The sequence below is a fragment of the Elgaria multicarinata genome, chromosome 15 (assembly GCF_023053635.1).
Source record: "Elgaria multicarinata webbii isolate HBS135686 ecotype San Diego chromosome 15, rElgMul1.1.pri, whole genome shotgun sequence".
Lineage (NCBI taxonomy): Eukaryota > Metazoa > Chordata > Lepidosauria > Squamata > Anguidae > Elgaria > Elgaria multicarinata.
The window spans coordinates 27,126,679-27,148,140 of NC_086185.1; the positions used below are offsets into that span (position 1 = coordinate 27,126,679).

Consider the following 21,462-nt stretch of genomic DNA (forward strand, 5'->3'; position numbering starts at 1 on the left):
GCTGCATCCATCTATATCACGGGTGGGGAAGCAATGGCCCTCAGAATTCCTGGGGCCTCTCCCTAGCCCCGCCCCCTTTCACTCAACCACTAATGATTGGTTGATTTCCAAGATGTATTGATTCCTGTTCTAATGTTGTTCCCTGCCTCGATCCAAAGGGAGAGGCGGGTAAGAAATCAATATATGATGATGATGATGATGATGATGATGATGATGATAGCCTGAGGCCTGGTCTATCCATACAGCAGAATGATGTGTTGATGGAGGTTGTTTTTTTAAAATGCCCTCCCATGTTGTTTTTAAAACAGCCCTGCAACTAAAAAACTAGCATGTCAAGGAGGAACGTTCTACCAAGCTTGTTTCTTGCTCTGCTAGTTTTCTACTTACAGGGATATATGTATCACAGAAAGGTTTATTTAAAAAAATGACCTTCCTCTTGCAGCCTGGTGGCATAAATCACCCATTTCGATTTTATGATCAAAACCTGTGCAGGGAAGTGGGGTGTGTGTGTGTGTGTGTGTGTGTGTGTCAGAAATATTTCCCCCTCCAAATTATGAAAATGCTTCCCTTCTTCAATCCTATTCACTTCTGTGATTTACTTCTGCTCTTCACCATTTCCAGCGTCTCATTACTGCACCATCTCCTTTCTCAATGAGTCACATAATCCCAGCCAATCAGGGATCGTGGAGCGATCAGGATGATGTCACAATGCCACATAGCCAACCAGATTTGGCAATATCAACGAGTGAGGGCAAACTTCCTGAACTGACAAACATTTGTTGACCCCCTTCAATTAGTCACGCGGGTGATCCCAGCCAATCAGGGATCACATGCTAGGTAACCAATCAGATATGGCAAAGTGATGTTTTCATCAAGTAAGGCCAATGCTTCCTGCATAAGTGAACACTTTTGACCTCTTTCAAAACAATCACCGCTAAATTGCTGAGAGAGGTGCACGCTCTGGATGCTGCCAGAAACTGTTCACAAAGAACGTAGCCTCCCCCCTCCTTTTTCGGCTCAGCCCTAATTTTGAATGACACATCATTTAGCCATGTGTTCTTCATTATGGGGACATTTCTGAAGTCTATGAATTGCAAAATATCAAGTTCCCCTCCTCCCTGACTCACTGTGGGATCTGGCTTACATATTTTTCCCCCTTCTGTTTTTTTGGGTATTTTTTTAAAAATAATAATAAAATGCCCTCGAGGCTTGGGCAGGAAATGTCCACGTTTGGCAGCAATTTAAACCCGTTGATTTTAATGTCTGTCAAGGGTTCAATAATAGCCTGACTCCCCAGCGCAGACCTTCACAGTTTCTAAGGGGAAATGAGGGAGGGAGACGAGAATATGGGGAAGAGAGAGTTCCCATAGCCACAAAATTCCAAAAAGGCATGAAACATTATCCAAGAATTCACACTGACTGAAAGAAATGAGAGAGAGAGAGAGAGAGAGAGAGAGAGAGGAAGAATCATATTTCAGATTAATACATTTCACCTGTACTTGCTGGCTACATGGGCTTTGCTCAGATTTAATTCACTCAGTACGCGTTAGCCTGTGCCTTTTAATCAATTAAATTAAATTTATAGCCCAACTGACCCAAAAGCCAGTAGGAACAAGTCCTCACCAGAAGGAGAGAGAGATGTGTGCCCTGAAGGGCGAAGTCACATTGGGAGTGATGAGGCAGAGGGCGGTGGAGGCAACTAACCAGCCATTGATCTCTAGGCCTCTTCTGATTTTTCACACCAGTTCTCAGATTACGTTTTACAATATCAAGGCCATACCAAAAAAGGGGTTAGGGATCATTTTTATGGAGGCAAAACGTGCCCTGGTTCAATTCAAGTCAGTGTGGTGGAGTGGCTAGAAAAGGTTTCGGGAATGCTTTTTTTCCGCCCTAGCCGAGGGCCAAATTCCCCGAGGGGTAGCATTCTGGGTATATATGCTGGTGGCTACACCTTTTTCTCTCTTTTTCTGCCATCCCCTTCTCTCTCTCTCTCTCTCTCTCTGCTACGCCTTTTTCCCCTCTCATTCTCTGCAACCCCCCTCTCTAATTCACTGCCACCACCTTGTATATATTGTGGTTTTCTTGTAGTTAATCCCTTTATGCATTGTATATGGAAAAGTGGGATACAAAAATAATGTACTCTGAGCACCATATAAACACAGCACAACTGCTAAGCATTTTTATTATCGTCATTACGTTAAAATGGCAAAATACTGTACTGGGTCTAAAAGGCCCTGATCTTTCTGAATTTCAGATTTCTTTCTTTCTATGCCTGGTCAAATGCCTTCTGAAATCTTAAACCAGGGAAGAGGCTTAGGTAGGATTCCAGAGGACCAGCAAAACCAGAATAAATCCACTTGGTATATGGTTTGGTACCAGGGCATCAAAATATCTCAACTGGTTAGCCTTTGGATAAGTTTACAGCAGACTGCAATTATTGTTTTTTTTAAAAATCCGTAATTGTTTAAAAGGGTTAGCCACTTCTTACATGATTACACAAGTTGAGGTCAGTGATAGCCCAGGACTGCCTGTAAACCTACACACCACCACACTTTACACAACAAACTCGAAATCATTCCCAAGTATCCCATACAAGCCAAGAGAACTAACAATTTTAGAACAGGCTCACAAAATCAAGATAAGAAACACAGACTAGAACTTATAATGCAAAGTGGTTTCAAGCAGAAACCTAGGGCCTTGCTAGACCTGCCGGATAAGCCGGCAGGGAGGAGGGGCGACGGCGCGCTAGAGCTAGTGCGCGCCGTCGCCGGCTTCTACACGCATGACGCGACGGGGCAACGGGAAGCCCCGTAGCATCTTCCATTTTTTTTTTAAAGGAGCCATGTGCACCAGAGCCCCGCCGGAGAAGGTAAGTGGGTTTTTTTACAAAAATAAAGCCCCCCACCCCGCTGTCCCTGCCCCTGATTCCCCCCCTGCCTGCTCACTCGTCCTCCCCCCATCCGCCATCCCCAATCCCGTCCCCGATCTTCTCCCCCCCTTGCCATCCCCGGTCCCCAATCTTCTCCCCCCCCCTTGCCAGGCCCGATCCCTGTCCTCCCCCCCCCCCGTGCCATCGCCGATGTCCGGCTTTCCCCCCCTGCCAGGCCCGATCCCCATCTCCCCCCCCCTTGCCAGGCCTGATCCCCGTCTTCCCCCCCCCCCCCCGTGCCATCGCCGATGTCCGGCTTCCCCCCCTCTCTCCTGGCGGGTCCGGCCTTCCCCCTGCCTCTCTCTCCCCCCCCCGGATCCCCCCCCGGCCCGATGGGCACAGCGCTCGTATGCCCAGTCCGTGGCTTTTCCCAGCTACTCGTGAGTAAGCGAGTAGCCGCAAAAAGCCACGGACCCTGCTAGACGTTCCGCAGCCCCGGCCTGAGGCCGGGGCTGCGGAAAAGCCGGGCCATAAGCGAATTCGCTTATGCCGGCTTAAGGCAGGCTTCAGCGCCGCCTGACCCCAGATTCCCCTGTGCGTCATCTGGATGCACAGGAGGGAAACCGGGCCTCACACCGCGCTAACGCCTGGTCTAGCAAGGCCCCGAATCAACACCCCAAAGAAAGAATAGGGGGTGGAGTGGACAACAACACACCCCTGAAATACACTGGGGTTTTAGGATGTGTGACGTTCTCAAGGTCTACACCATCAGAAAATGCACCCATGATTTAGCATTATAATTTACTATTGCACTGCCGTCCATGGGCAAAGCACTATACAAATTAAAAGATGGTAGGTCTCAGCCCCAAGGGTCTTACATTCTGAGATGCAACACCAGGAAAGCAGCAGAGGCTGGGAAGCAGGAAAGAGGTGGGAGCAAACAGGGGAAGGATATGTAATTGTTTCAGTGACAAGCACTTGAAATGGTTACAATGGGACAAGGGGAATGGAAGATGGGGACAAAGACCTCCTGGAAAAGGTGGGTTTTGAGGAGGGGTTTGAAGAAAGTGAGAGAATGGGCAGAACGCAGGTGTTACAGAAGGTGTAAGGGTAGCAAGGACAAAGGAGCGGTGTTGGAGATTTGCCAGAGGAAAGGACATATTTAGTCACAATTTCCCAAGAACACACACCATATTCTAAGAGCGATCCAAATTACAAAGAGTTCAACCCTATACATGTCTACTCGTTATTTATCCCAAGTAAGTGAGTATATGATTGTAACCTAAGTCTTCTTTTCCCTGATAGGAAAAAGGTTCATTTCCCTGATAGGAGGGCAGCTAAAGGTTCACCAGTGTGGTGTAGTGGCTAGAGTGTTGGACTGGGAGTCGGGAGATCTGGGTTCTAGTCCCCACTCAGCCATGGAAACCCACTGGGTGACTTTGGGCCAGTCATAGACTCTCAGCCCAACCCACCTCACAGGGTTGTTGTTGTGAGGATAAAGTGGAGAGGAGGAGGATTATGTATGCCACCTTGGGTTCCTTGCAGGAAAAAAGGAGGGATATAAATGCAATTATTTTTTCCCAACTGGCTGGCGATGATGGAAATTGCAGACCTAGAGGGCACCAGGTTAGAGAGGTCTGGGCTAGTCACATGACAAGCTCAACATGATATTTCTGATGGGCAAGAATAGTATCTTTGCCCAAGCGCAAACATACATCTTTGATCTCGTAACCCTAGTTAGAAGATCAGAAGCAACCTCTGGCTTTTCCCTTCCTTCCTCCACTTGTGTACACAAAGACCAACCCCCTTTTCAGAGTTAGCCATGGCGCAGTGTTTAATATTTATACTTCCGAGGTTAATGCTGGTTACTGCCAAGCCATGGTTAGAAGTGTTTCAGCAAACTCTGGTTTGAACTAACCATGGTTAACAATGCACCCTGGTTAGCTCCAGAAGTGGGGAAAAGGGGGTGAGAGGGAATTGCACAAGAGAAAAGAAGGCAGAAGGCATGCACAGGTTTGATCTTACAGGAACATTGGAAGGTGCTTTGTATTGAGTCAGACCCTGGGTCCACCTAGCCCAGTATTGTTGACACTGACTGGCAGCAGCGGCTCTCCAGGGTTTCAGGCAGGATTCCTTCTTAGCCCTACCTGGAGGTGCTGGGGATCGAACCTAGGACCTTCTGCATACAAAACAGGGGATCTACCCCTGAGCCACACCCCCAGTCCTAACCACTAGGGAGCCTGCCCAGAGACTTTGTGAAATTCAGTAGCGGGTGGTGGTGGTGGTAAAAGTTTGGATTCCTGAACTGAGAAATTACTACATCTAGGAAAAAGCAGCAATGGGAACGACCAGCCATTTAAAGGCATTTAGGAGCTCACTCCCCAGGGCGAATCGCCTGGCGCTTACTTTGCTATTTTGCAGTGCCAAACAATTAAGGCTTTTATTTTCCCAGACTTCTTTTTTTAAAAAAATAAATCTCCTGAGTCTATAGACGCTACAGTTTTTTCCTGATTTTATTTTAAAAACTTGCTATTGTTTTGTCACCATATTTTATTGAGCAAGCTGCCCGGAAAGTATTTATTTATATTGCAGGGCTGCATAGAAATTTTTAAAATAAATAAACAAAATATGCAGGCATGGCAATACAAAAGCATATGAGAAGCACAAATTGCTAGGTTGGGGGGGGAGGGTTCCATTCCGAGAGAGCTGATACAACCATCCATAATATGCACAGCCCTTCTAAGAACATGCCCAAAGGTAGATTTATTTAGGAAACTGCCCTATACTAGGTGGCTATAGAATACTAGGACTGTGCTGTGCTGTGCTCGAGCCGAGGTACCAAATCCAAGCTGAGGCGGGCTGATTCGGTCCGCCTCAGCTTGGTTCTGAGGCAGTTCCGGCTCAGCCCGAGGCGCCCCGAAGCTGAAGTCAATCGGCTCCAAAGCTTACCTGCTGCCTCTGCCTCCTCCACCGCCTCACTTCTGCCAGCTTCTGTCGCCGGCAACGCAGGTAAAAATAACCAGGCCACACGTGATTTTCAGATATTGTGGGGCCTCTGGAGTTATTAGTAGCTCTATGGCCACCATAGTTTGTGGCCATAGAGGTACTATAATTAACAAGGCTGAGCACAATTTTAACATATCGCGGGGCCTCTGAGTTATTAGTACCTCTATGGCCACCGTAGTTTGCGGCCATAGCGGTACTAAACTTTTTACCTGCGTTGCCGGCAACAGAAGCCGGCAGAAGTGAGGTGGCAGTAGCGTCAGCAGGTACGTGGGGAAAGGGAGGCTTTTCTGGGTGCCAGCTGCGCAGCTGGTACCTAGAAAAATCCGAGTTGCCTCGGAGGGCCCGAATCTCGCCTCGGCGCCAAGGTGAGTCGGGCAACCCCCAAAGCAGCCCCGAGGCGGATCAGAGCTGCTACGAGGGCTCCGAACCAACCTCCGAGGCGGATCAGGGGGTCTCTGCACAGCCCTGTAGAGTACTTGTCCATGCAGCCTAATATTAATAGCAGCATGTCTCTGGGGACCTAGGCAGAGAAGGGCCTTTCATATCACCTGTTACCTGAACCTTCTTTAACCGGAGATGCCAGGAACTGAGTTTGGAATCTTCTGATGCAGCGCACGTGTGCTACCACTGACCTATGATCCCTCCCCCAGAGTCATAAAGTTTTCACACACGGACCAGAAATCCAACTCTATAGGTAGCCTGTTCAGACAACATACTAAGCTTTGGTTAGGCCGCTAACCCTTTTGCATCAAACAGTTAATTAGAGTGTTTAAACTGTGGTTATGTAGCCGCCATGGTTCAGACAACACACTAAGCCATAATGTTTGGCTCAAAATGCTTAATCACCATGGCTTAGCGTGTCGTCTGAACAGGGTCAGAGGTGTTAAAGCTTTTTTAAGTGGAGGAGGAAGGGGAAAAGCACCATGATGCAGATACAGAAACAGAGACAAAGGCTTAGTTCAGACAACACATTAGTCAATGCAGTGTGAAAATTTCACTCAGCGGTTGAGTTCCTAGGGGTCCTCCCCACACATGTTCTAACTCCACCATTGTGCGACCGTGAGCTACCGTGGAGTTGAGTAAAATCCATCACAACGTTTGATTGACAGTTCCTTGGCCTTCTCTCCTCCCCCGGTCCTCCTTATGGTATCCCATCAGCCATTGTTGTGAAAAAGCAATCCGGGTGGCTCTCCTAGAGCGGCACTCATTCTTTTGCCACTCTTGCCAGGAAACTCTGAAGCCAGTGGGAAAAGTCAACTCAACGCAACGGGAAACTCCACAGAGCCCTCCACACAACATGCCACACAATAGTTGTGCAGGAACTCTCCTCTGCACAGCGTGGATGTTCAGCATGAAGTGTTTCCCCCATAGGGTGGAAGTTTCCTGCCAGACATCACATTTCTCAACGGTGGTGTAATAACTCCACTGGGGAGTTCTAAAACCACAGTTGAGAAACGTGTTTTCTGAACTGAGCCAAACTCTGGGGCTGGTGAAATTATTATCTTTAATAATTTCTTCTTTAATTAGCTCCACACATTTTGGATAAAATCCTTCTTCAGGAGCTAAAAACACAACATAAATACAATATAAATACTCATTAGAGGCAACACCCCTGCCCATGTTGCAAAGGCCTGAAGGCCAAGCAGATAATACTTATAAAACTTTCTTATGAAATCCTGACTCTAAAGCATAACAATCCGTTTCTCTGTCAAAACATGAGACATTAAACGTGCTTTTATACCATTTATAACGATCTACATTGTAATTATCAAACATACCCCCAAAGAAAACAACTAAGTAGACCGACCTGAAGGAAAACACGAGCTGTTAAAATATGTAAAAATAACTAACCTTTTCCAGCCTGTGGGCCGAATTCAGTTTCGGATATGTACTTCGGATATGTACATTCCAGTGGTTGGCAAGGACAAAGGCAAAAGGGACAAAGTAAAATCCTCCCAGATCCCAGTACATTGGAGCTTAGAGTGTTTCTCTCCAGTAACTCAAGGGGAGGCCCTTCAACCTTTTAGAATGGGGAAAGGGAAAGAAAAGGAAAGGAACCTCTCGTGCAAGCACTGAGTCATTACTGACTCTTGGAGGGACGCCAGCTTTCGCTGATGTTTTCTTGGCAGGTCTCATAGCGGGGTGGTTTGCCGTTGCCTTCCCTGGCCGTTATTACCTTTCCCCCAGCTAACTGGGTACTCATTTTACCGACCTCGGGAGGATGGAAGGCTGAGGATGGAAGAATGGGGAAAACGCTGTACAAAAGCCAGGAAACCAGTATACGGTCGGTCGGAGAAAGGGAGTGGGGCACAGAGAAAGGAGGTGGGGCACGGGGAAAGGGGCGGAGCTATCTGAGAAACCTTGAAGGGTCAGACTAGACGCCCTAGCGGGTCAGCACTGGCCAACAGCCTGAGGTTCAGCAGCCCTTGGCCTACGGGATCAGCAAATAAAACGCCGGTGCGCAACTCACCGCTGACACTTTGGCGACGGCGTCTCTCGCCACGGCCAGGCCTTGCGCGAAAGTGCGAGCAGCCACGAACGCTCGCGTCACCTGCAGCTTCAGCTTGCGCGGCACATCCCCAAACGGCTTGAGCTGCTCCGTGTGCTTGCTGACGCACTCCAGGTAGTCGTCCGAGAACTGGTACTGCGGGTTGACCAGGCGGAACATGCGCTCCAGCAGGCGGTTCCAGAAGTCATTGAGCATCTCCTCCAGGTTGACGCTGCCGCCCGTGTAGTAGCGCTTCAGCTCCACAAAGAGGTCCTTAAACATTTCAGAGTTTTGCATGTACAGGAGGCCGTAAGTCCTTACAAACATGTCGTTCAAGGATTTCTCGGCGTTCTCCAGAAGCTCTCGGAAGAATTCTGGAAGGAGGGACAGAAGGCATTGAGCGTAAGGAAGCTTTTGAACTGACAGGCAGCCGAAGACTGAGACCAATTTTAATTAGTGCTGGGCCAAATCCTGCCCCGTTTTCAGGAAATTGTTTTTTCCGCCTCTTTCACAGGGAGAGAGGAAAATTCTGAGAATTTTCTCCTTGGGGAGGGTGGGGATGGTTTCCACATACCTTTTTAAAGTGTAGCCAGTTGCTGAGGGGCCTTCTTCCTGTTTTTTACACCCCCTTTCCCTTGGCATTTGGAGGAGCCCAGCAGTTCTTCGTGAATGCCTACTAGAGACCATGTGACCTCTCCCTCTCCAATAAGCATCGAGTAAGATCTCCTGAGCTCCTGAAAATGCCGGGAGTGTTTTTTTCCAAAAAATGGAAAGAAGGAAAGAAAGAAGACCCCCTCAACACCTGGCTACATTTTAAAAGGTATGTGGAACGCTTTCCCCTTCCCCAAGGAGAAAATTCTCCAAAATTCTCACCTCTTCCAGACTCTTTTGCCCAAGTTTTCATTTCCCCCCACAAAACGCTGATAATGGAATGGTTGACATTTTCGGCACAGCACTAATTTTAATTGACTGTAAATTAAAATCACGGGTTTTGATTTGGTGCGGGGAGGACCACTGGAGAGCAGTGGCTCCGATGTCAGTGGGGTGATGAATCCGCTCCAGGTTTCAGTCAGAACCAGTCAGAACTCTAAAGGAGCAATTGTGCTCACACCTTGGATAGCCCGCTGTGCCTGGTTCTAACTAAAACCTGGAGCGGATTCACCACCCCACTGACATCGGAGCCACCACCTTCCTCTGGGGAGGGCTGTTTATGATCTGGTGGGTTATTGCAATAAGGAATGGAAAGAATGTATTAAAGGGTAGAGGAAAGATTTAATAAAGCATAATGCTTAGCCATGATTTCTCAAGACCAGAAGAGACCTGTAGGCTCAATTAGAGGTATTTATGCCTTCATTGGCGACATTTGTATGCTGCTCCATAGCAAAGTTCTCGGGGCAGATCACACATACATAAAACAAAGACAAAACGGAATGCAGAAACGTACAATTGAAAGAACGTAGAACCGTACAATTGAAAGCTTCATAAGATACAACAAAACTCACCACATCCCAAAATTGAAAACACAGATTTTGAACTGGAGAGGCCCAGGCTACAGGAGTTCTTGAGAAGGCCTGAGAGGGAAGGTCCTCACCTGGTGCTGGAAAGGCCACATGGACGGCTCCAGGAGGGCCTCCCTGGGATGACTGTTCCATCACAACCCCTGCCCCATTACCTGCCTTACTTCATTCATTCAGCAGTGTGTGTTTGTGTTTGTGTGTGTGTGTGTGTGTGTGTGTGTGTGTATATATATATATGCGCTGTTTAGGGAGGTATGTATGAGAGAAGTTGGTCTTTCAAGTAACCTAGGGCGTTACTAGACGAGGCTGTAGCGCGCGTTACCTTCCGCAGTCGTGTCGAGGCTTCCAGATGACGTTCACCAGGATCCGTCGTTATCCTGCGGTGAAGCCTCTTTCTCCCAACTTTAAAAAAGTGAGTTCTAGTGCGCCTTTTCCTGGCGGCCCGCGCTAATTCGGAGTACGTGTGGGAGGATGTGAGGTCACTGCGGTCCGCACTGGTCAGGAAAAGGCGTGCTAAGGGGAGTGGCCAGCGGCTTTGGTCAAGCCGCCTCCGCCATTTGCGCCCAGCCCGCCAGCTGGGGCAGCGCAGCGGAGCGGCTTTTTTTTTTATTTCCACAGTGACAATTTGCGCAGGACCGGAGGACCGGAAAAGGGGCCGGCGGCGGCATCGCTGACGGCTGCGCAGGTTTGCGGTCTTTCGGACTTGCGCAAACCGTGCACCGAGCGAAAAAAAAAGCCGCGGCAATCAGGCCGGTGTGGCTGCGCAACCGTGCTCGCGGCGGCAGCAGCACAACCGGCGCAAACTTCCGCCACAAATCGAAGGCAGGTGTGGATGATGAGGCGTCACGGCTGAACGGGAAAAGCCGCTTTCACCGCTCCTCAACGACGGAACACCCGGTAGGTCTAGCAAAGCCCCAAGTCTAGGAATATAGGTGTCCTGTCTCTCAGAAACGCTTGTGCTTTCGACGGAAGGCAAATGAAGAGGCTTGCTAAGTAATCCACAAAGCTTTTATTAAGCAACAAACGTCTCTTTAACCTGAATAGAGTCTACCTCTTTGAAACGACCCCCTAGGCAAAACTGAAGTTACTTCTCAACTGCCCAAGTTACTTCTCAACTGCCCGTAAGTTCAAGGCGCCTGGGGCGGTGGTAGGTTCTGGCGTAGTCTCTCCGACTTTCTCACAGCTTCTTTACGCGCTGTGCGTTTTAGCTTCCGGCGAATACTAACATCAGTTAGTGTCTTGGAACACTCGCCCCCGGAAGCACACTAATTTTCCACTGAGTGTGTAGGATTTGGCCTTGAGGAGATAAGCTCTGGAGGGGGCTGACTCCCAGCTGAGGAATCACCTGTGAGAGCTTCCTCCCCCACTGGTACGGGCTGCTGTGAATCTGATTCTGATTGATTAACCTGAAACACCTCCTCCCGAAACATAACAATAGGATGCAGCAATGAGATGAAGGTGTCGAGAGCTATTGTAGTCCAGTGGTTAGTGCTGGACAGGGACCAGTGAGATGCAGGATCAAGTCCCCACTCAGCCACAAAGCTCACTGGATGACTTTGGGCCAGTCATTATCTCTCAGCATAATCCACCACACAGGGTTGTTGAGAAGATAAAGTGGGGACACAATTTATATTTTGCAATATAAACTGCAAGTTCAGGCCCCCAATCTGGATCAGGCCCATAGCGGGGTGGGTGGGTGGGGAGAAGTAAGGGTTAAACCCTCCCTATTCCCCATGCCAGGTCCCTATCTGGATTAGGGGCCCTGCGCTTACACTAGAGTAAAAACAGGAGGGGGAGAGATGAAACTGCTAACTGCCTCTTTAAAACGATGCTTTGCTTTGGCCTAGAGAACTGTAACATGCAAGTGTTTTATCTGCACGGCTCGGATCCTTCAGAAACGCATGGAAAACGGGCCCAGCTGATTCTACGTGGCCCAGGAATCCAGATACAGGAACCACTCAGGGGAGTGCCTCGCACCAGGCCTGGAAAATGCAACACCCGAACTCAAGCCTGAGGAGAGATGAAAGGCAGCCGATCTCTGTGGCTCCAGCGATGCGGTCAGAACGCACCGCAGGGTTTGTTTTTGGGAGGGGCTCGTGTGGGACCTAAAGAAAGCTCGACAAGAAACATTAATACCCTCATAATGCCAGCAGTGTAATAATCTAAGAAGTATCTAATGTAGCACAGATGTCTGTAACATAAAGCATTATGCTTTATCCCTGAGGTGCTTCGCGACTTACCTCCGCCCATCCGTCCTGTACGTAATTATTTTATGATTTAATAGAATTCAAAATGGGGCTGGGGTGGGGAGGGGGAAGGTGAAGAATGAAGGTGGAGGCCTTTGGAATTCGCAAACTTTTCTTTTTTCTTTTAGGTACGATTCTGCCAGTTCACCATTGCATAGTATACCACCACCACCACCCTTCCCCACAAAAATATCCCTCCGTATTTTCACATTATTTCATCCAGGACACTCGATACATGGGATTCGGTCCTGTGCCTTCTTGTGACTCATGTTCAATAAATAAATTTTTAATAACACACGCCTCTGTGCTGAAATCCTCAAAGGAGGCAGTGTTTAGACTCAAAAGTTGTTAGAAGACGTAGCGAAACAGGATGGGGTGGGAGTCCTTGGCCCGGTTTGAATTTAAACTTTGTTAAAATGTATGAAGTATGTCGGAGTTCACATTTTTAACGTCTTCAAAGTGCTCCAGTACAAACAAAGTCTAATTCGGAACATTTTCGGAATGGGAAGGGGGAAAAAAACACCCTTCAAAATGCATTCTTAGAGTGTTCCTTATTAACACAGTCCTGGGCTTGGCAGTTGACACAACGGCAGAAAACGCGGCCTCTCAAGGACCAGAACAGAAACGAGCCCGCAAAACGGCATTTGGTTTCAAGCTCCTACCCCCAAAAAACCCGCCATAACACATCCTCTGTCCAATATCAGCACGGACGTGTCCATTCATTCCCATGAATGGCATTTCCTTTCTGCAATTTTCTCTCACACAGTCAGGGACGGTGCTACCATAGAGGCCACTCAGGCGGCCGCCTAGAGCGCCAAGCTAAGAGGGGCGCTGGGCACAACGCAGCACTCATGTGTGTTGGCTGTGAGCTGGCCCGAGGATTCAGCTGGGCCTGGGCAGGTGAGATGGTGCCCCATGCCCATCCAGCTGAAGCGAAGCCAGGGATGCTGGGGTGGGGGGGCGGCTCCACATTTGGACTTCCACCCGGAAGCCGCCCTGGAGGGCGGCTTCCGGGTGGAAGTCCGAATGTGGAGCCGCACCCCCAACCCAGCGTCCCTGGCTTCCCTTCAGCTGGATGGGCACGAGGCGCCATCTTGCCCGCCGAAGCGAAGCCAGGGACGCTGGGATGGGCGGCTCCACGTTTGGACTTCCGGAACGTGAATGGTGTGCATGGGGTCTTTGAGTGAATGCATGTGTTCATGTGTGTGTCTGTTTGGAGTGAGCGATGCTGAGTGTGTGTGTGTATGTGTGTGCACACACGCCTGTGAGTTGGGGGGGATGATTTGGAGGTGATATTCCGATTAAATAATGCATTTTAGACCCATAGACGTTCCTTTCCAATGATCTCCCCAGAGAGGTCCGCCTGGCGCCTACACTGTACTCCTTTCGTCGCCAGCTGAAGACCTTTTTATTCACTCAGTATTTTAACACTTAATTTTAACTTAAATTATACTGCTTTAACTCTGTATTTTAACCTTATATCAATTTTGCTGCGTGGTTTTATCCCGGTTGTGCTTTTTATATTGTATTTTGTATTTGTGTTTTTTAACTTGTTGGTTGTTTTATGATGGTTTTAATTTTTGTGAACCGCCCAGAGAGCTTCGGCTATTGGGCGGTATAGAAATGTAATAAATAAATAAATAAATAAATTGGCACGATGTATTTCTGGCACTTTGAAATAAATTTAGCAGTTTCAAGCTTTGTGCTTCTTATTTTTTCCAGGAAACGTATGTTCTTAAAAATCAAAGTTGGAATTTTTTTTGGGGGGGGGAGGGGGGTGAAAGTAGCTCACCTTGCCTAGGGCGCAAAATAGTCTGGCACCAGCCCTGCACACAGTGCAGCAGATACTATAGAGATTTCGCTGGGTTGATGTGTATTAATTTCTAATTCACTTCATCATTCTGAAAGCTCATTTCCTTTTGTCTCGGGTTCCCCCCAGCCAGACACCCCCAGACCTTTTAATTGGAGGGTCATACAGGTGAAAACTGCCTCCCTCAACCTGGCATCCTACAAATCCCAGCATTCTCTGGGAAATGCAGTCCAACACATCTCGAAAGTACCAGGTTGGAGAAGGCTGGGAGGCCCCGTTTGATGCACAACCGAAAAGAAAGTTTAGGACTCAAATGGTTTCGAAAACAAGGCCATCAAAATGCCTCCACCTGCAAATCCAAAAGAGCCCCCGTCCAGGTGTGCTCTGGGACCTCGACAGTCAGGTGTAAATCATGTGCAAAATCCTAGGAATCATGGCTGTGTTGATAAATATTTCCAAGGGGCAAAAAAATGTCACCTCGTCAGCAAGAATACAGCTCTAGGGCAGCAATGGGCTTAAAGGTATGTGGGGTGTCATGCAGAGCATTAGAAAGGCAAGACGCTTTTCTTGTATCTATCACAGAATTGGCCCAGCTTTACAGTCAAAGAATCTTAGAATCATAGAATAGTAGAGTTGGAAGGGGCCTATAAAGCCATCAAGTCCAACCCCCTGCTCAATGCAGGAATCCACCCTAAAGTATCCCTGACAGATGGTTGTCCAGATGCCTCTTGAAGGCCTCTAGTGTGAGAGAGACCACAACCTCCCTAGGTAACTGGTTCCATTGTCGTACTGCTCTAACAGTCTCCCCTCAATCGTCTCTTCTCCAAGCTAAACATGCCCAGTTCTTTCAGTCTCTCTTCATAGGGCTTTGTTTCCAGACCCCTGATCATCCTCGTTGCCCTCCTCTGAACACGTTCCAGCTTGTATGCATCTTTCTTGGAATGTGATGCCCATAACTGGACGCAGTACTCAACCAAGGCTGAATAGTGGGGAACCAGTACCTCACGCAATTTGGAAGCCATACTTCTATTAATGCAGCCCAAAATAGCATTTCCTTTTTTGCAACCACATCACACAGTTGGCTCATATTCAGCTTGTGATCTACAACAATTCCAAGATCCTTCTTGGTACCAATGAGGTAGCACGCAAGTTGACAGGGCCCACCTCCAGGTCCCAGTAAGGTTGTACACAATGGGGGCTGGTGGCTCGGATGTCAGAGGTTTTAGTGAGAACCACTCAGAACTCTAAAAGAGCTATACAAAGTGCTCTGTACCTTGGAGAGCACCTTTAGAGTTCTGACTGAAACTCGGAGGGGATTCACCACCCCACTGACATAGAAGTCACCAGCCTCCACTGGCTATCCACGAACTTTGCGCGATCGAAGGGATTCATAAAGACCTGCAAAGAGGAGGAAAGACGATCAAATTCTGCACCAATTACTGCACTAGATTTTCATGCGCTACAGCAGATACTTGGAGCAGCTTTATACTGAGTCAAGCCATGGGTCCACCTTGCCCAATTCCTAACCATGAACCATTCCTAACCACGGTGGCTACATAACCATGGTTTAAACACGCTCACTAACCATTTGCTGCAAAAGGGTTAGCGACCAAACCATGGCTTAGCGTGTTGTCTGAACAAGCCCACGATGTGCAGTTCATAATGGATATAGGGGGCATCCCCATTTCTTTCCACAATGCTCCAAGATCATTGCTTTTTTAAAAGAGAGAGAGAGAGAAAGAGAGAAAGAAGCCAAGAGTTTATTGCTGCTCCTTTAGTTAGATATTAATTCTTCCTTCTTGGAGAAGTCAGTCCGTTCGGTGATTAATGAGCCACCATGTGGACCAGGAATAACCCCTCTGACCTTGGGGTGGGGTGGGGTGGGGTGCGGTGGGGACGGTCAGCAAAGAAAGCCAGGTAACCCAACTGCTATCTTGACAGTTTGAAGGGCAAAATGAATTAACACCTTTCGTTTGCCTTGGAAGTTGAGCCATGTTCCCAAACAAAAAGTTGTACGTTTAGAGATTACTTTCTTGTTTCACAGCATTGTAAAGGTGTGTGTTTTACAGCAGCAAGGCAAGCAAATCAGCGCTCGTTAAATTATCGCTTTGACGGCTTTCTTGGACTGGGACGGAGGAGGGACAAGTCCTAGTCGAACGCAAACATTTTTCATGGTCCAACCTTCACCGCTGCGGCCTAAAAGCGGACATCCATGGATAGCCCTGACTATTTACAGCACGGGTCTCAATTTGCTTTAGAACGAAGTCACGCTGACATCATGACATCGTGGCACACAGATGAGGCTATGAAGAACGAGTGTTGCGGGCTCCCAAAATCCACGGGCGCGGGCAGAAAATGTGCTCCAGGCACACCCCAGAAAGAACAACCAAATAGGTACAATCTGCAATTCGTTGAGGACCAAATTAGACATGATACTGATCACGTCGTTGTCCCTTGCATGCTTGTTTGGTTTCTGGTAAACACCCTCCACAAGGGGAAGCAATCCAGGTTGGGACCACAATGTTAGGGCAGGGGGGCAGAGAATTTCAACCTTCCCCCCACCATGATTGTGATCCATATTGGAGAGCCCTGTAGGTGATACTTGCCCCAGGAGGGAAATTAAAATTGGGGTCAGCATCTCATTCATCTAAGACAGGGGTGGGCAACACTGCCCGCACTACCAAATTCAGCAGCGGTGGCAACAAAAAATGTCTTTTTTTAAAAAAAAAATAACCCACTAGTGTTAACACTACAAACAAGCTAGATTTTACCCTCTTAGTGCTCCATAGCACTAATGCTGCCATTTTACCAAAAATTCAAATTATTATTATTATTATTTATTTATTTATATAGCACCATCAATGTACATGGTGCTGTACAGAGTAAAACAGTAAATAGCAAGACCCTGCCGCATAGGCTTACATTCTAATAAAATCATAATAAAACAATAAGGAGGGGAAGAGAATGCACCAAACAGGCACAGGGTAGGGTAAAACTAGCAGTATAAAAGTCAGAACAAAATCAAGTTTTAAAAGCTTTAGGAAAAAGAAAAGTTTTTAGCTGAGCTTTAAAAGCTGCGATTGAACTTGTCGTTCGCAAATGTTCTGGAAGAGCGTTCCAGGCGTAAGGGGCAGAAGAAGAAAATGGATGAAGCCGAGCAAGGGAAGGAGAGACCCTTGGGCAGGTGAGAAAGATGGCATCAGAGGAGCGAAGAGCACGAGGGGGGGAATAGTGTGAGATGAGAGAGGAGAGAGAGGAAGGAGCTAGACAGTGAAAAATAAAAAAATTGGGTGGGTAGGGGACCCCCTTCAGAGTGCAGCCAGCAAGGGGCATAAATCCAGGGGCAAGAATGGTCTCCAGTCCCCCCCAAAACGCTGCCCCCTTCTGATCGAAGTTGATCACAGCTTCATCCAATACTCACACGACGTCATCTATGGTGCAATCTGCTCCCTTTTCATTTCAAAAGCCAAACAAGCGCCTAGCCATGATGGTTGTGTTGTGCGGAAAAACAAATACACAGATGAAAACAGGCTGTTCCGTTACTATACAGGGAAACTCCTGAAAACAAGAGTGCGTACAGACATATGGGATTTCAGCAGCCAGCCTGTGCGGAAGCACACACCCCATAATTGTGCCCTACGTACAAATGTGTTGTCCGAATCGGGATCAAGGGGGACTTGCTTTGGTGGTTTGAGAACTGCCCAGCACTGATTGGCTGACACTTGTGTCAAATCAAGCATCTAACCCCACCCCACCCCAAGCTATTTATTGGATTATTATTTTTATTATTTATTAGATTTGTATCCCACCCTTTCTCCAAGCAGCTCAAGATGGCACATGTGGTTCTTCCTCCAATTTATCCTCACAACAACTCTGTAAGGTGGGTTTGGTTCATACTGTCATCTTTGGTGGGAATGTTCTACAATGCAGGAAGTTTTGGAACAAGGTTGCTGATTACTGTCAAGAATGTCTTCACTTGAGATTACTGGTAACTCCAAATGTTTTGAACCTAATGATCCCGGATTCTTGCGTAAAGACCTTTTTAAGCAATTGCATACAGCTGCAAAGTCTTGTATAGCATGTAACTGGAACTCCAAAGCAACCAGCAAAACAGCAGCAGGTTGATAGAATTTGGGAGACTGTGACTATGGCCATAGCTAGACCTAAGGTTTATCCCTGGATCATCCAGGGGTCAAACCTGTTCATCTACGTGACACACAGGGGTTCCAGTGCTCAGGCAGGGGCGAACCCTGGATGATCCCAGAATAAACCTTAGGTCTAGCTGTGGCCTACGTATAAATTTACTCAGCAAGTAAAGCAAGCAAGGAATCCTAACTTTAGGAAAGGTATTATGGCACCATGGTTTCCATTTATTTTTTCATGCTGCAGCTCTTCAAACTTTTGATCAAATCCCAACCAAGTAGAGTTGCCTGTATTTCCCCCTGGACTAATACAGACATACACACAAAGTAACATCCACTCGCACATGTGTCTTTTCTATGCTGCATAAATTGTATTTTTACTCTTTTATTCGGTATTGAGCTCCTACATTTAGCCTGTTTTACTGTAGCTGCTTCATAAGCATTTTGGTTCTATGATTAGTGAATTCCTTCATTTCTTCAGTGACCTTGATTTATTATTCTGTATTATTTTTGTTACCTTTATTTTGACAACTTTATTGCAAAATAAAATAAAATAAAATGGAGAAAAAGGATAAAAACACGATAAATTAGGCTGAGATGGCTTTAATGACTAAGTGGCATTTGAACCTAGGACTCCTCACTCTTAGGCTAGGACTTGACTATTCTACGATGTCTCTCCTTCCTTCGCCAAAGCACCAGAGAGCTTTGAGAAAGTGGTGCACACTCAAAGCATTCAAATATGGATGGAATCTGGAACTCAAGAGCAGCACTGACTCACCAACTCACCTATTTCCCACTGAGTAGGTAGCCCAACACTGTTTACAAGTGACCCCGGAGCAGAGGTCCTCATTAAAATTAGCTAAGTTGCCAAGTTGATTAGCCCTGCTCTAAACAAATCATCTCTGCCAGCTTCCTCCGATCTGGAGTCCTCCAGATGTGGACTACAAAGCTCATCATTCCCAACCAGCATGGCGATTGGCCATGTTGGTGGGAGAGGATGGGGCTACAACCCATGTGGGAGCCTCGTTTCCGTGATTTCCCAAAAGGTTCACACATGCGCACGCATACATACAACCACTCCTCCCAATTCCTCAGTACCAGAAAGCTTTGAGGAACTGGTGCACGCTCGGGAGTGTTCACACGGAATCCAGAGCTAAGAGAAGAAAAGAGAAAAGCCTGAAAGTTTCCCAAGTTGTTTCGTTGTGTTTTGGGGTTGGCTTTTTTTATTATTATTATTTTGCAAAACATGTGTTAGCACTTATCGGCACAGGAAGAGAGTTTGCTCGCACAGCCTGAAGAAACTTAAGCCGAAGAGGTTACACCCTGCATCGGGGCAACAGCCCTTGGGAGGGAGGGAGGGAGAGAGAGACAGAGAGAGAGCGGGAGGGAGGGAAAGAGAGAGAAGCTCTTTAAAGAGCCAAGAGGCAGAGATCTTTTTTTTTTTTTAAAGGAGGAATACCCGGCGGAGTTCACATCATGATTGAAGAGGTCTCAGCACAACAAAAACGGGGTTAGAGGCTTTGTGCGAAAAAGGGGCTCTTGGGAGGGTCTGTGAAGTTTCCCGTTGCCGGTGGGTCTCAGAGCTGTCTGTGTGTCTCGCATAACACTCCTAGAAATTTCAATTTGGTCGGCTTCTCTGCAGCTGGAATCCAGGCCTGGGGTGAGAGTGAGGGTGGTGGGAAAGGGCAAAATCCTACAGCTAGTAGGGTGATCGCTGGAGTCCTGCAAAGACGGAAGAACGGCCACGTCCCCATCCTCAGCCATCCCAAGGCTCTCTCAAAACGACCCCACCCTTTCCCCCTTGCGGTGTGAAGTTGTACTTCTTTTCATCAGGACGGAGAAAAGGAAAGACTTCTTCCCACAGTGCATAATTAAAATATGGAATTCACTACCACAAGATGTGGTGATGGCTTTAAAAGGGCGTCGGATAAATTCCTGGAGGAGAAGGCTATCAATGGCTACTAGCCCTGATGGTTATGTGCTATCTCCAGTATCCGAGGCAGTAAGCCTGTACACACTAGTTGTTGGGGAACATGGGCAGGAGGGTGCTGTTGCTGCACCCATGTCCTGATGTAGGTCCCTGGTCGACAGCAGGTTGGTCACTGTGGGAACAGAGTGCTGGACTAGACAGACCCTCGGTGTAGTAGCCATGGATAGCGTTCAACTTTGAGAATTTGTCTAAGTCCTTTTTAAAGCCATCCAAAATGGCGGCCATCGCGACGTGGTAGCAAATTCCATAGTTTATGCGCTGTGTGAAGAAGTCTTTCCTTTGATCTGTCCTGAATCGCCCACTAAGCAGCTTCATGGGATGTGACCTCTTTGGGTTCTAGTATTATGAGAGAGGAAGAAAAATGTCTCCCTCTCCACTTTCTCCACACCGTGCACATTCTTGTCCACCTCCATCATGTCTCCCCTGACTCGTGTTTTTTTCCAAGCTAAACACCAGTCAGGAACCTGCTGTTGATACTTGCTGGTTGTTCAGGAAGACATTACGGTTAGTGTTTCCTGATGCTGTTTCCAAGCCTGATCTCCGAAAAAGAAATCTCTGCCTTTGGAAAGCCATGTAGCGATGTGGACTGCACTGAGGGTGAGAGGATGCAACGCTGTCTTTTTTCGATCCTACTCCCAGCATTGTGTCCAGTTCCGGGCTCCACAATTCAAGAAGGATGCAGACAAGCTGGAGCGTGTTCAGAGGAGGGCAACCAGGATGATCAGGGGTCTAGAAACAAAGCCCTATGAAGAGAGACTGAAAGAACTGGGCATGTTTAGCCAGGAGAAGAGAAGATTGAGGGGAGACATGATAGCACTCTTCAAATACTTAAAAGGTTGTCACACAGAAGAGGGCCAGGATCTCTTCTCGATCCTCCCAGAGTGCAGGACACGGTATAACGGACTCAAGTTACAGGAAGTCAGATTCCAGCTGGACATCAGGAAAAACTTCCTGACTGTTAGAGCAGTACGACAATGGAACCAATGACCTAAGGAGGTTGCGGGCTCTCCCACACTAGAGGTGTTCAAGGGGCAGCTGGACAAGCATCTGTCAGGGATGCTTTAGGGTGGATTCCTGCATTGAGCAGGGGGTTGGACTAGATGGCCTTGTAGGACCCTTCCAACTCTGCCATTCTATGATTCTATTATTCTAATTCCAACACATGCCTGGGATTGCATCCTTCCCCTGAAGGAGGGACTCGATGGCCTTATAGGCCCTTTCCAACTCTACTATTCCATGATTCTATGCCTGCCGTCGCGGCCACCTCATTCCACTGTTTTATTACAGCAACTGTTACAAGGGGGTCAAAACTCAGCCCGTGTTGTTTGGTGTGAAAATGCTGAAGGCCAAGCAAAGTGTCAAGGCTGAGTAAATCCACACCTTGCTGCATGCAG

At 47.7% G+C, this 21,462-nt stretch overlaps 1 protein-coding gene across 1 annotated transcript in view; it reads right to left on the minus strand.

Moving 5' to 3' along the window:
• GPC4 (glypican 4) overlaps positions 1 to 21,462 on the minus strand; it is a 99,026-nt gene that overhangs the window by 22,225 nt on the left and 55,339 nt on the right. Inside the window, exon 3 of the mRNA XM_063141589.1 lies at positions 8,346 to 8,737. Coding sequence (XP_062997659.1) covers positions 8,346 to 8,737 — 392 coding nt within the window. The remainder of the gene's footprint in view (positions 1 to 8,345; positions 8,738 to 21,462) is intronic.